We start from the raw sequence: 16,436 nt of genomic DNA on the forward strand, positions 1-16,436 counted from the left end.
CACTTTTTTTATATAACCAAACGGAACTTATTAATTCACAGAATATGTTAAGCAAAATCTTTCTTCTTAGAATAGACCGTGTTCCTTGTATTTAAAGCTTTTATTATTTCAGTAGTAATATCTTTATTTTCCTCAATAATCTTTTTGATTGTGCATTTTAGACTTTTGTGTAGCTTCACAAAATATCTTAACTGTTTGGATCTAACTGAAAATCCTACAAATATTGTTAAATATAGCAAAGGTTTTACCATTCCCTTTATAATTTGTATATAGATTTATATTCTTTCAGAGAAGAAGACAGATTATAAGAAATAAAAGATAAATAGAACTAATTCGATGAAAACAAATTTGCTTCCTTTGAATCCAATTTGAAAACAACTAGGTAAAATAAATCTTTTACTGGACTAACAATCTCGAAATAATGTTTGCAATTGTTTTTTGAGATAACTGAATGTTGCATATAGAAGTTTTCTGTTTTATCTATTATATTTATTTTGACCGTTCAAAGTCGTATCAGTGAAGTGGTGTAAATAAGCAAATACTTTGTATCTTATCCACTTTACTCGTATATTGATATGAATAAATATCTATAAAACATTGAAATTAATTTTTCCATCAATCACTCATTCATACGCTATCCCTACAATAGATGATGTCTTGAATAGATTATCCATAATCTTATTCATCTTTATATAAAACTTTTCTGATGTCACGGTCAGACAAAATGAAGGTAAGCATTTTACATTTAAATATATTATTAATTGATCGGGTTATTATAAAATAATTTGCAAACTGGTTTCTTTGGAAAAAAATCACGAACGATTTATTTGGTAGTATAATAGTGCTCTGATGTTAGGATGAAAGTAAGTAATTAAAAGAAAAAATTCAATTCCATAAAACTAATTCATATATATGAATAAATGATCTTGATTTTGAATTTTTACTTCTTTAATATCTGGATATTTAAATTCATTAAAATTCATTAAAATCTGATGGTTTGAATAGTTTGATCGGTCAAACTGATTTTTTTAGTGATAGGCGGCGTGAATTATGCTTTAAAGATCTTAATAACCCAGTCGTTTTTTATTGTTGCTATTATATAGTATGCGACCACAATGAAATTTTTGATACAGCAGTAATGCAAAATTCACACAATAGAAATATGATGAAATACAGGATGTTTCTAAATCCATGCGACAAAATTCAGGAAGTGATTGTTCGCATTAAATTCAGATGTTTACTTCCTATTAAAAAATTTCCTCAGCGCATCCCTTTCCGAGATATCACGCTTAACAGGTGGTGACTAAAATTGCGTTTTCTCCTGAAATTTCAGTGAAACTAGAAACTTGAAATTTTGTAGTTTTCGTGCAATCAAAAAGGACTAACCACGGGTCATTTTTCAATGTTCCTGTTACATTATACGGGGTGGATTAAGCAACTTTTTCTCAAGATCAAGTTTTAGGAAATGAAATTAAAACTTAAAATTCTTGTTTTATTCAAAAATATTTTTTATTGTTAAATATTTTCCCCGAAACTATTAGATGCAGAGAAAAACATAAATACCATAATTCATAATTTTTTCAATAAACTGAGTGGAAAACAGTAAAGATTTAAAATTTAATACGTTCATCATAAATGTTTAAAAGAAACGGCTGCTAATTTTACTCCCGTATAATGTAGCAGGAATATTAAAAAAATATTCGTACATAGTTCTTTGAGTGCAAGAAAATTACAGATTTTCAAATTTCTAGCATTACTGAAATTTTAGAAAAAAATTCAATTTCAGTCTACACCATTTAAAGTCTTAATTTCATACGAGCATTCACTTAATAGTAGTTTACGTAACAAGTCCCGAAAGTGGTTTTTTACTAGACGAATGGGCAAATTGCAAGCCTGTGAGACCAGTAAAAGACCCCTTTCAGGACGTATTACTTACAATATTTTTTTTTAAAAGGGGCTAGAAATTAGTACTTTCCGGTTTATTTTTAGGTAAAAGCTTTTACCGGACTATTACAATAATTTTCTGGCTCGGTTCATCAAAATAAGATTTTCTGACTTTTTTGATAGATTTCCTGTGCAAATTTAGTACAAATATTGTATCCATTGAAAACTCAAGTTTTGCTTTGGTCAAGTATTATTGTAATTAAAGGAAAAATACTTTTTCTCGTATTAATCATAAGTACTCGTATTTGTACCTGTTTTGGCTTGTTCGAACTGAATCTAAAGTTTCAGTTAATTTTTTTTATGTCCTTCATTTCAGGGTTAAATACTCAATGATATTTTAATCGGGATCATCGATAAGCGATAACAAATCTTGAATTTGACAGTTTAAATTCGAATGAATAACGATAGCGATTAAGTAGTAGATATTCAAAGAGGTTAGATAAATCCAGTGACATCATGTATATAATTTTATCTCGACATTTCCGCTGCTTGTTAACAAAGGTATAATTCGAATTTTAAATTTTCCCAAATTTCTCATGGAGGTATCATTCGAAAAAAACATGAAGCATGACACATATAACAATAATTCGCGAAAAACGAAGTCGTTACATTTTTATACACCAATCCAAAGGAGCAACAATAAAATTTGTAATGTCAACAATGAAATATTATGACGACTAGACCGTTGGTGTCATGGCAACTGTTTTATTACTCTCCAAAAAAATATATATATAAAGACGACGTTACTCGGGGTATTTATGGAATTATATACATCTTAAAAATAGTAAGAACATATTTAGTTGCCACGGAATTGAACAAATATACTTCCAATTTATGTATAAAAAGTATAAAAAATTCACATTGTATTCTATTGTGAGTTTTAGTACAAGAAACTTCGCAACAGCAAAAAAAAAATCTGACAATACGTAATTCAGTTATAATCAAATACAGAGAAGCATAGTATGAACGACTAATTATTTTATGTATATTTCTTCTTTGATTGGTGGCTTCAATAAAATGAAATGTTGAGCATGATACTGTTACGATCAAGTTCGCAAATTGGGTCCCTAGGCCAGCTTTGTCCAGCTACTATAGAAATTTAAAAATTTGTTATAAATGGCAGAACTCGTTTGATGTTTATTTGTATATAATTTTTTTAGTAACAGGCAGCTTATCTACAGTATTTCTTCTAATAGTTTGTAGGAAAGTCTATTTATTTCTTTTTTTGTTTCATTTTGTTCTAGAACTGTTTAGAATTTTATTTAGGTATATAAACGATTTGTGTAAACGCAGTTAGTTTGTTTTACATGAATAGTCGTAGTGAATAAAACAAATAAGTGAAATAATCGCAGAAATTATTAGTGAATTATTTTAAATGGATTATAATTATTCAGTTTTTTGTACTACTATACCACAGAAACAATACAATAATTAATGATTTCTACGCACGTTCTTAATTGAATAAAACAGAAAAATAGTATACGACCTATTCCATGAAATACCCAAAAATATTTTACGCATATGAATCAAACTTGTTTCATTAGTGGCTAGATTTTTACTTATTTTGCAGTGTTTTATTTTGATGATACTTTAATGTACTGCCTTTCGGAATTGTTGAATATTCTTTCAAGAAGATGTACCAAAAAAAAATGTTATGATTGATGTAGAAAAACCACTATCGATTCTTATTATTAATTATTATCAGCATAGGTATTTCACAGAGGGTGCCTCGATTTAAACATTTCTTAACTTGTTAAGAGTAGTCTCTAATTATATGAATACATGGTCTGGCTATTAAATAACGAGACTGGTTATTAGAAAAATTATTCTACATTCATTACCTCCAATACACTCCCCTCCTCTCACCACAAACCTTTCCATACGTTTTTTCCATTGATCGAAGCAGTGCTGGAAGTCTTCTTTGGTGAGAATCTTTAGGAGCTCTGTCGTTTTTTGCTTTACCGCTTCCATCGACTCAAATCGGGTGCAGATATTTTTCTAACCTTTCTAACCTCTGAAGACCCGTTGACGCTAGAGACTTTGGTTAGGAGTTAGATTCTTTGGCACCAACTTTGCACAGACTTTGGTTGATTTTAGTCACAGTTTCCGATAGTCATCTTCAGTGCTCTCTTGGCGCTCATTAAAGCGCTTACACCACTCAAAAACATGCGCACGAGATAGAGGAGTGTCCACATACGCCTTTTGCAAGAATTTATAGCACTCAGTCGGAGTTTTTTTCAATTTAACGAGAAATTTGAGATTGATACGTTACTCTCTCGTTTGAGACACTTTAGCTATACAGAACTAAGCTGGAACCTCGGAGGATAGAGAAATTGTTGCCATTCTGTCTCCCTTAGTCGGAACATCTTCCACTTATAGAAACTGTCCATATTGAAGTACCACATATATGTGAATAGTATAATTGCTTCACTTTCTTTAAATCATTATCTCTTCGTTTTTTGACGACATATTACATTTTTGTACTTAATATATAGTATTGAATGCGATAAATATGAAGTTCAGTATTATTAAGAAATTATTAGAAACAAAAAAACGAGCTGAATAGGGTTAATTCAATTATTTTAATAGTGGAGATTTGAAGCTTGAAGAACGTTTGCGCTCAGATCGTCACCTGCGTAGGGTATTTAGGTTATAAGAGATTGTTATTAAGCCTTCTAGATAGATCAAGTTGTCAAATTGTGCCATACGAATTAATCGAGATTCAATCAAAATGAGTACAGTTTTGTAAACTTAGATGAAAAAAAAAATTTATCGAAGGAAACCAATCATGACAAATCAGTGGTTCGACAAAAGACAATTGCCAGAACCCATCGCAGAGAGAGGTGGATTTGAGCGGCGGAGTCTAGTGGAATTATGAAGGTTAAGTGTACTTAGATATTATTCCAAATTGTCGAGATATGAAAAAAACGGTATATAGTGGACAGCTGATGCAAAAATATAAGATTTTCTCGGAGAAAAGTCCAGGTTTAGTTAACTAAAAGCGGGTTCTCTTACAACAAGACACTGTTAAACCACATACTATGAGAGTTATCTAACAATAAAAATAAGATTGAAGAGCTTGGTGGTATTGAATTTTTACTACATCTAGTCCGGATCTTGCACCATCAGATTACTATTTATTCAGATCAATGGCGAAATTATTGAATTCAAATGAGAGGTTGAAATTGTAGTGAAAACATTTTTTGCATCTAAGTTCAAAAAAAGGTTTTACCAAAGTCTGTAGAGATTTGCTAAACGTTAAGTTAAAAACATTGATTACGATGGACTATTACTTTGAATATTAGGGCTTTCTTTTTGTATAAATAAATAAAGTGAACCTTGGAAATCGAAATTAATTATGAAATACCCTTTATTAAAAGTATTTTTCGATGGCGCCAACTTAAGCATACTTCACAAATAGACTTTAAGGAGGTTCCGTGGCAAACATTTTGCTGTTCGAGATATATCAACACGAAACAGTTTGGAATCATTTTCATTAGGCTTGATAAACAATTGAATTGGGTAATATGATGAATTCCATTATTCGGAGCATTTTTCACGAGAATAATTGACATAATGGATAAAATATGAGAACGTTGAACACAATGATCGTAGTAGAAACGTGATGAAGCGACCTAGAGCTGGAAATAGAACGGGTATTGTGTTCCACCAGGACAGCGATAGTCTACAAATCTATAATGATTTGCCAAAAGTAAATTTAATTGGGAAGATTTCGTCGATCCTAGAGACGGATATTGCACCGTCTGTGTTTAGATCCTAGCAAAACGTTCTTGATGGAAAAAATTGGGAACACATCAATAATCATGTCTCTAAGTTATTTTATCAGCAAATTCTATACCGAGGGAATTATGAAAATAATCGAAAAATAGCAAAAAACCTAGATTTTTAGTAAAAAAAATTCTTGTTCGAAAATGATCTAAGAATTGAAGAGTATTTTTATATGCTCCATTAAATTTATTTATACATAGAATTGAGATGTTGCTTATCATTAATATTTTCTTTAAGATAATTTTTATCATCTGTTCGTTGGTGGTAGTATCCCAACAGAGACATTTAAAGGAAGCTGAACAGACACCGTTTGAGTTAGATGATATATTAAATGGTGTATTCGGAGCCAAATATTGGAATGGATCCTGGATATCAGGTCAGTAAATAATTGAAAATATTTTCTCAAGATGTGTATGGTTCATAATTGTGTGGTCAATTACAATGCCGTTATTAACTTGGAAAAAAATTTAGACTATTTCCTTGGCGAACTTCATAATTCGAATCTCATTTTTATTATTAGATTATATACAATATACAAAGTGTACAAGCCAATAAGCAATCTCTTCTTCTTCTAATGCAAATCCACTAACGTAACACGTTAACATTTTCAATTATTTAGCTATTTTTTGCGGTGTGTATCAATGATTGTAGTCTACGGCCGTCGAGAGACTTTGGTGGCCCGGGGAAAAGTTTAGTTCCTCCCCCATGACAAAATGGACAAAATCGGGAATTGAAAGTAACGTTTTTCTTCTAAAACTTGATGAACATTCGTGGATGAGCTGAGTGTTTTTGAAACATTTCTAGGTTAACAGGCTTACAGGACTAAAAAAACGCAGTATAGTCTGAAAATGTTTGATATAAACAAAAATCGTTATTGCTTTCACACACATTAATAGCAGAGCTATGTTCGAAATAAGTAAATTTTGGTACATGAAAAAATTTATACATGATAAACATTTTGGCGCAAGAAATTTTTCATTGAACTATTTTTTAGTTTCAATTATTCTTTAGTTTAAATTTACTATTGGTTATAGTACTTGTTAACAAATAAACTACTTTGAAACTAATTATTAAAAAATACGAAACTGATAGGTAATTAATCATTTAAAACTCTTTTTTATGTTTATTATTTTTAACTTACACATAACCATACTTTGGTTAAAATATATTACATATTATTTGAAAGCTTCTTAAATAGACATTCAAAAAATAGAAACAATTAGGTATAATAGTCCGGGAGACGGCAATTTCAAAAGACCCGTGATCGCGGATTTGCAAAATTTTTATATAAATCGACAGCTATTAATTAGTGGAACAAAATGCGCACTCAGTAAGCGTCGATTTATTTGGCCGAAAATATGAAAAAAAAAAATAATAATTTAAAAAAAAGCAAAAATTTTTTCCCGTCATCGCGAAATTCGATAATAAACTGTCTATTCGATAGGAAATTTTGTGAATTAATGAAACAAAAATCGGCTTATCATTTTTTTCCAGCCAGAAGGACCCGGCATAACTATTTAAAGGGTGTGATTGGTGGGTAAAATTTCCCCAACATTCTGGAAAACTTTTTCTATTAATTTGCTTATTTCTGTCAATTTTAAGAATACAGCTCACGTTGATTGTCGACGCATATTAGGATGTCTTCATTTGCCAGCCCAGTCATCCAATGTATGTTAAGGAAACAGTCACATATTGAAAGCCTCTAGTTTATAGATGGCAGTAACTTTCAATGTTCAACTTACTTGTCATCTACCAAACGCGGTTCTTGTCGTCCACTATCATAAGTATCAAGATTCATATCGGATCATGAAACCACTAAAGGAATATTCGAGGAGTATTTGTTATTTTTGGTTTTATTGAAGACTACACAATTGTCGATTTTTATATTACTTCCTACATCAGAATGACAGACCAACAGTTTTATCAAATCCTTTGAAGTTGTTAATTTTAACAATGCACCAGTTTGGTTATAGGCTTTGGTAGCTTATTAACGGTTTGAAGGGCTATTGCTTTTCGCAGCTGATAACCACTTGTCTTAATTCCAATCAGTTTCATAATATGATTATTCTGATGATGCTCTACAAACCAATAACTATTATTCCTTTATCTAAAAGGCGGTACAAAAGTTATTTTCCACCAAGATAACGCAAATCCATATTTTGAATATCCAACTATGGAGTCTGACCATGAGATGGCATTACTTTTTTGCCGTGGCCATATCAGTCACCAGATTCAAATTCCATCCAACATTTATGGCAATGCTAGGAAGAAGACTGTCAAATTTACAACCCTTCACAGATTCTGACGCTGTTAATCTGAGCGATTCAAGAGATATATTTTGATTAGAATTTCTTGTACAAAATTATACATAGAATATATTATTGAAATAATCATAAGAACTGGAGAGATCAAGATAACTTATGATATAATAATTTGATGAGACTTTAAAATATGAGAATGAGTTCATTAGTGAAAGGAAAATAAGAGCTCATACGATTAATGAAAAAATAAGGTTTCAAATGTGTATCGATATTATTGAAGTATGTGGATTATAATTACATTTGTTTACATGAAATTGTTGAAATTATTAACATTGATACTTAATTTTAGATACAGCATTCACCTTCCCTAATACAAGGCAAGATATCTTGCTCTATGATTACGCAAAAAAACACATATCGCTATTCTTAGGAAGAGAAATATTAGTAAGTATGAATCAGTTTTAAATACTTCTTCATTCATTCTTCGTGAGTTGCTCGACATTGCCTTAATAGTATTCAAAAACATCCAAAAGTCACTCTAGCATACCGCTTCTACTGCTCATTCCATTTTCAAGTCGAACTCTGTACAGTATTAATTAGATCTATTTTTTTTTATTTTACTTACATGTCTCGACAACTAAGATCATTGACACGGTTATGATAAAATTATTAGCTAAAACTACGGCACCTTAACATTAACATACTGTTTGAATGACATATATTAAGGATTAATATTTTACCATATAGACCAAAGACTTTCAAATATTGGATCAGGCGTGGTAAATGTTTCCGTTATTTAAACTTTCTTGGAGCGAACTTCCTAGCTGGCGGCTACGGCGGTTATTGGAGTATTGTGGACAAGTGGTATTTTGCAGTGCTGACATTTGGGAGGATCAGAAGCGGCCATTAAATGTCGGTGTGTCAGTCGAGAATGCCCGTTGCGTAGTCTGCGTACAACAACTGAGTCTCTACGACTCATGGAAGGTAGGTTTCTGAAGTCGATGGACCTTTGAATTTCATATTTATATTCATATTTCAATGCTGCAGCTTGCGCAGTGGTCTGCCTATCAGTCGTGTATAGAACGTCTTATATTAGCTATGACATCATTGTGGATTTGTATCAAGTCGCTGGACAGCTCGTTCTGCAAGTTCATTCCCATGTATACCAGTGTGAGACGGTATCCAGATTACGAGCACTAGAGCTTGCAAGTCAATCAATGGAGTCATGAACATTTTGAATGATAGGGTGTACCGAAATTGTTTGTAGTTCAAGGCTTGGAGGATTGCATATAATTCTCCTGTGTAGACGCTAGCAAAAGATGATTTAGATGCATCAGTATTGAGAATATTATTATAGAAGTGGAATTCATAATATTTTGCAATCTTTGTTTTAGTATATCGCTGTGTGTTTAATGTTTAGGGATAGGATGATATTGACATTGGATATGAATGATGATAGGATTGCTGGAAGTTTAGAGGCAAAATTATTGATGTTAGTTGAACGAGGTTAAACTGGAACTGGAACTTTTTCGGAGTATGACATGAGAAGTAGTTGTTGTCTCTACCATAGAGAAAGTGGATTCACAATAGATGCTTTCAGATGGGCTGGATTTAAAAGCTCCAAGGCAAATTCCTAGAGCTGTATTGGGAACAGAATTATGATTCCATAATCTAATTTGGAACCAATGTAGATCTATTTTTTGAGATCGTTCAATATATATTTTTTTTTCAAAAAGTTGATCTGTAATGTTTGGAGATTTAGTTCACTATCATTTAAGAAGTAATTGCATTTTTTTAGGATAAATATCCGGGTTCTACTATAACTTCCATATCATCAGATCTAGCATATGTTTTGTTGAGCTACAACGTTTCAGAAGTAAGTATTTTAATTATGAAATTTGAAATTAAAAATTGATGTAGAGCGTGTTTCAACTGAGATTGTGATAGTTTATGATTTCAAAATTTATTTTTGTGATATCCCTATTGAAATCTTTTGAAAATTTTATTATACTTAAACCTATACACATAAATAAATGTTAGTTTTATATACACAAACATCAATTTGATAAAGCTATAACTTCGGTTGGAGGAATTCCAAGGCAGTGATGGGAGCTTCCAGAAGTTTCCTACTGAGTGCGTACCACTTGGTAGTGTAGTCTTATGTGGCTTGCCAAATTAATCCACAACAAATTGTTTGCTGTTGATTCCAAATAAATGAAATCAATTTAAACCTTATGAAATTTCTATTTTGAAACTATGAAAATTTTAACAAAAATCGTTTCTAAGTGAATATACAAACCTTAGAAATCGAAGAATGCATCTGCATATCTTGATTTCATTTAAATGAGTAACGGGAGAATGTATGAGTCAAAACGCCGCATTATTGTAACGTAGAAAGTTTGTGTAGGCCAGTATCTGAGCTACAAACAAATCTATTGTAAGAAGTAACATGAAAAATGATATTTTATTGAATAAAGTTATGGAGCCTCACATAATAATACCAGAACGATTTTATATACATTCACAATAAACTGCAAACATTGAAATTTAGAATTTAGAATAAATAGATTTGATTTCGATTTAAATCTGCCGAATCGATTTTTTTATTTTATCCATTCATGTAACATTTATAGTACTAAATATTAATTGCTAACTTAGTTTCACGGGAACAAAATATTTAAATAAATGATCATATTATTTATTGATTATTTCAAAATAATAATTTTGGAATATATTGGGATATATTGTCCCAATAGTATTGGTGAGTGGGTCGTATGTGTCCCAACAGTATTTTATGGTAGTAAAATAGTGGAGCATATAAAATATATGTTGCATTAAAAAACATAATTGTAATTCAACATTTTTTTTATTGCATCCTTATTTTTTGAAACCAGCATACATCGTTTTCTTGAATCTTCAGCTAGGATTTGCCAATGGCTACACCATATTTCAGATCAGATCAGTTTCCAAAGGACTGAACTTATCCACTGTCTCAACAGTTTATTGTGCCCTTATTGAGTCGCATCTCTGATATGCCTTTTCCTTCTGGTACGTGTGGTGCGATTCAATTTGAGCGAATCTTCAAACATTCTAAAGGGAGCTGCTAGATATTTACTCCGACAAAACAGTATGGCTCACTGCAGGGACAAAAGATTGAAAATTCTGAATCATTTTTTTTCTTATTCATCTTTGAATTCGTTTGCCTAATTCATAAGCACGCTTCTCCAATCTCAGAAAGGTCGTTGCACGGCTATCCACGTAGGAACACAGAGCACGACATTTACCCACCTATTCCAGGTTCAGAATTAGTTAAGGGCTCAATATTTTACAATGCAAAAAATGCACAGTCACTTGCGGATTGAAATCAAATCGATATCTACTTCTCCCTCAAAGCACAATATTTGAGGGCATATTTACTGGAAGCAGCCTTCAACTCTGTGAACAACTTCTCTTCTTATAATAATATTTAATTCCTGTCATGCTGCATACTGGTTTAATATTGCTATACCTGTATATTAATTAATTATTACCTATTACTATTACCTTTAATTTTGTTACTTATTGCGGTTTTCTTCTGTATATTGAAATATTATTTTATTTATATCTTTATTTAGTTATTTTTATTTTTGTTTTTAGCTTTTAAAAGCTTTTGTCCACAAATTGTAACATAACTGATATCGCTAGATGGTTGTATATAATTTGTATCTATATCATTATCACGGTCTAATCCTTCTTCAAAATAAATGGTATCCACTATATCTTGGAGCTCATTTTCTGTCGAAATTTGAATATATAGGTAATTCAATACTGACTGGACATAATTTTCCAATAATTAATATTATTGGGACATGTTTATTTTTGGAAATAAGAAATCTCATAAAAACTATCGCTGTACACAAAATAAGTAAAATACAATTATAAATAGCTTACTTGGCAAATCCGAGCACAGCACATATAAAAACAGAGTTAGTAATAAGCATGACACGTGTCTACTATTTGCTAGCAGCATCTAGACGGACAAAATATAATAGAAAACAAAAAAGCAGACAGCAAACAGTAACGAAGCAGAGAGGTGTGGAGCCTATGACAGTACAGTACTGGAATCTCAGACTAATGCATTTGTAAGCATTTAAATTATTTTAGTAATTATTCTCTGTCTCAACAGTATTGAAAAGGTTGAGCCTCAAAGACGTTTATTTCAAAAAATAATCTGATACGCTTGTCAATAAGATTTTCTATTGAACAACATTGAGATAGATGCATTCACCTCTAGTAATTCAAATTTGATTGAAGTTTCTTTTGATTGGGGCTCGACATCAACACTAATGTGGAGCATTGGTTAAAGAATGTTAACATGCGAAGAAAAATTCTATAATCTCTAAATACAATTGCTATAAATAGTAATAAAAATGAGAGTAGTTTTCCAACAACAGATCTTTTCGCGACAATATACTTGTTAAATTTCCTTCATCATGTATAGCAGATATGAAGACCTTGATCTTTAGTAAATAAATGTGCAATACATTTTTCTGCTTACCCACTCCTAGCTACAGAATAAATAATGTAATAAACAATTTGTACTTGAAGATATAAGGAGTATCACTGAAATAAGTGTTTGTAATGTCTATTTTGATGCATTTATTTAAGTATTGATTCTGTGATCAAGTTAATAGTTGAAAATAATATTCTGTAACGTTTTCTTTTTAGGTTTTCAGACATTCAACAACAGCGGTTTTCACAATATATGACATTGCTAATAAGTAAGTAAGAAATAGTGACTACTCTTATAAAATTGTATTTCATATCTTGTGTGATTATCGTGGTGAGGTTACACTATATTGCAACTAGTCTAGCAAAGGAAAAACGATAAAATAAGTCAACGCACACACAGAGGTTGTGAAAGTATAATTAATTATTTACGATGAATTCCCTCCGTGACTGTCCTTGAGGTATATCAGCAGTAAGTCAAGCACATGATCATTCCATTTTATTTTATAAGCCTTTATACTTCCATTTTGAAGTATAGTTCTTTCAATATCAATAGCAGCTTACAAAAACTTATATAAAAACCCTTGTCGACAATTTTGTTTGATCTACCATTGCTGTGTTTGTATATCTAGATCTTTGTTATTAAATTTATACCTGTCTTTATTTTAACTGCACTATGCAATTTCTTTGTCTTCATTCGCCCATGGTCTAAAGAACGCCATATTTCTATTTATTTAAAGGAATTCATGAATTAAATAAATCTCACCGAGCCACGCCCATGCTTATCACAGACATTGTATACATACAGCTTCGGCCAATAGAAATGCATTTATGTTTACGATTCGATGTTTTCATTGGTAAATGATGGAGATGATGAGTCGTGGACTGACGGTTTGTCAGATGTTTACCGAATTTTATATGGGGAGTAAACATTAATTTTCATTTCTTACTTTGGTATGAGTGCAAGGCATATTTATGAAATATTGATTGATCCTCGCATAACTGCAGTTGATATTGGAAGAACTATAACTCTTTGCCCATTACGTGGAAAAATTTCAATTTCTGTTGCAAGCTTAACACATAATGTGAGCTTGGTATATAGTTCATTGATTAGCTACTCGTAAATTTCATTCCAAGCTTAATAATTTCAAAAAACTTTGATTCAAAAGAGTTAAATTAACGATACAATAATATACCTTATTCCTGATATAAAGACTGAAACAAATCCATTATAATTTAAAAGTTTTAATAGAAAACTCCGCAACTTGAGACAGCCATTTTGTTTACAGCTAATCGCTCTTCGTGTTAATTTACTAGAACTGTTTTTCTTTAAGTATTTTCTCGAAATTTGATATCTAGCTGTTATTTCAATCAATTGTTAGAAAAAACAGATAAATTTTTTTCATCGTTAAGTTTTTTGTGTCTAGTGTAAAATTGGGTTCTATGGTGTTATAAGATTTGCGACTTTAGCCGATATGTACAAGTACTGTTTATATTTTTTAGGAAGTACTACGATATTGCCAATAAACTTCCTTTACAATTAGTGACATTTGCCCCGAAAGGTCACGGTCTAGTATATGTTTTCAACAATAACATTTATTATTTAGAAGATTTTTCGGTAGACATTCAACAACCAATAACAGTTACGACTGTCGGGGCCACTGGAATTGTTTATTGCGGTGTTCCTGACTGGGTATATGAAGGTGAGTTTTATATATTACATATAAAGAATGTCAAGACGTCCCTTATGTGGAACTTGTCCAATCTTTCGCGCTTAGTGGAGCCTTTTTCAAGGAAGGCTCAGTTTCTGTCTTCTTACACCTTCAGATATTTTCCTACCTCTTTCTATTTTAGACTGGCCATAACCAGTTGTTTCCAGTTTCTCACCGCATCCAACCATTCTGACCTCAGTCTTCCTCTCCCACTTGCATTCAATCTACCATCATTCTTATCCCTACTTCCGATCCAGCTCTCCATAGATGTTCCAGCAATTTTACTCTGGCTTTATTATTATATTTACCACATTATCTCCATTCAGTACTGCTTCTATTCCTTCATTTTTCTGTATACATCATTTTTTATCGATCCGATAATGGTACGTCTAATTCTTCTTCCTATTCTCAACATCATTTAGTCTTCTTTCTTTGTCATACTCATTGTCTCTGCAATATTAGATTTTTTATGCTGCAAGTTATATGATATGTGTTATGAAAAATGAATATATTTCGTTTAAGAATATGATACTAATTAAAGTTTATTTTAAGAGGAAGTATTGAGTTCTGGATCAGCATTGTGGTTTTCTCCAGAAGCTACTCATTTAGCTTTCGCAGTTTTTCATGACGAGAGCGTTCGAGACTTCTCTTATCCAGTGTACGGGCAACAAGGAACATTGGATAATCAGTATCCTCATGACGCCGTTATTAAATATCCTAAGGTAATTATGATGCGTAATATTTCCCAAACAAAAACAAAATAAGTTCTGTATTGTAAATTACAGTATAGCTATTGATTTATCAAATCAAAATGAAATTAAACGTTTGCAGTTATTTCTAGTAGAAAGTGAGATGTAGCGTAGAGATCACCTCAATAGAAATGATTGCTCTTAAGTGTGTGAGTGTAATTTTTAACCAAACTACAGCCACAAAATGAACTAAGATTAATTTAGGTAGATTTTCATATTACCATTCGACTTTCAAAAACGATTAATAAAAATAGAGGGTCTTAAAAATGAGTAGATTCGTATCTTCCTTTGAACTAATCACTACTGATATCAAATTGTTTTGTACAGGCTACCTTATTCGAATAAAAACATATCAATATTTCAATCAACAGTAAAATAAGATAAGATATCTGTATTTTACTATAAAAATCACCTTTTTTGGCCCGCTGGTTAGTCAAAAAGTTTTTTACGAGGTTTTGTTAATATTGATAGTACTGTTACTGCCGCTGGGAACTGGTTTAAAGCTCAGATAGTCATAGAATGCGCTGAGATATGATATTTCATATATTTTATCTTTGAACATATGAAATACTCGTCAATGTTTATACATACAGAATAGCCCAAAATGAACAGTACTAAACTAGTGATTATTCTATTGTTTTATGAAATACATTCTATTGACACTTCTTTACCTATTTTAAATATATTCCTCACTCAAGACAGACTTCATACTGATGTTTCAAGTCTCTTGTCATCATATGTCAGGTCTTGAGAATTTCAAGGATAAGGAATATCAGTAAATCCTGATATAAATCTGCATGGAAAATGCTTTCGAAAAAATTGACGAACTACGGCAGCAGTATAGCAAGTTGTCCTGTCCAGCTGGAAAAATTCTAAATCAAGTGCACGATAAAATTGGGTTGATTAGGGATAAAGGGCATTAAAATGTATATGTACCTCTGTTGATTAAGTACTAAATATTTTTCAAAAATTCAGGATTTTCATATAATCCCGAGGATGTAATTAGTTGATATACATTAATTACATTCGAATAGGCACCCAGTTTCTTCAGAATTCTTGGCAAGGAAGTTCTTTTTAAGTCAAGATGCAACTCTGCTCTGGTTGGTTTTCGGTATTTTCTAATATTCGCCCAAAGACACAACTGTAAACCATAGTAGAGCTCACTATCTTTTTTACAATTGCTATTTTTTTGGTACCTCTTTCATATCAAAGAACGATGCTGTCATTGCATTAAATAATTCACCCACTTTTCCTATTTTTTTCACTTATTTCTTGTTTTAGTTTGCAATTACTTTCAATTTTCTTTTTCTATCTTTTTATTTGTGCAATTTGCTTTCCCTGTACTTTATCTTGCTACAATCATTCTCTTAGTTTTATTTGTATTTAATTCCATATTCATTTCCGTATTCAATATTTCCGATCTCGCTAACGAAAATAAATTCCGTTATATATGTTACCTCATCTATCCTTTGCTCTTTTTATTGTTTTATCTA

The 16,436-nt window shown here is 31.4% G+C and overlaps 1 protein-coding gene across 1 annotated transcript in view; it reads left to right on the top strand.

The window, feature by feature from the left end:
- The first annotated feature begins 485 nt into the window (after positions 1-485).
- Positions 486-16,436, top strand: part of LOC130904173 (venom dipeptidyl peptidase 4-like) — a 38,729-nt gene continuing 22,778 nt past the window's right edge. Inside the window, exons 1-7 of the mRNA XM_057816770.1 lie at positions 486-730; positions 5,971-6,109; positions 8,344-8,438; positions 9,793-9,870; positions 12,702-12,754; positions 13,986-14,185; positions 14,747-14,916. Of these exons, the coding sequence (XP_057672753.1) occupies positions 707-730; positions 5,971-6,109; positions 8,344-8,438; positions 9,793-9,870; positions 12,702-12,754; positions 13,986-14,185; positions 14,747-14,916 (759 nt within the window). The 5' untranslated portion in view covers positions 486-706. The remainder of the gene's footprint in view (positions 731-5,970; positions 6,110-8,343; positions 8,439-9,792; positions 9,871-12,701; positions 12,755-13,985; positions 14,186-14,746; positions 14,917-16,436) is intronic.

Source organism: Diorhabda carinulata, chromosome 2 (genome assembly GCF_026250575.1).
Source record: "Diorhabda carinulata isolate Delta chromosome 2, icDioCari1.1, whole genome shotgun sequence".
Classification (NCBI taxonomy): Eukaryota; Metazoa; Arthropoda; class Insecta; order Coleoptera; family Chrysomelidae; genus Diorhabda; species Diorhabda carinulata.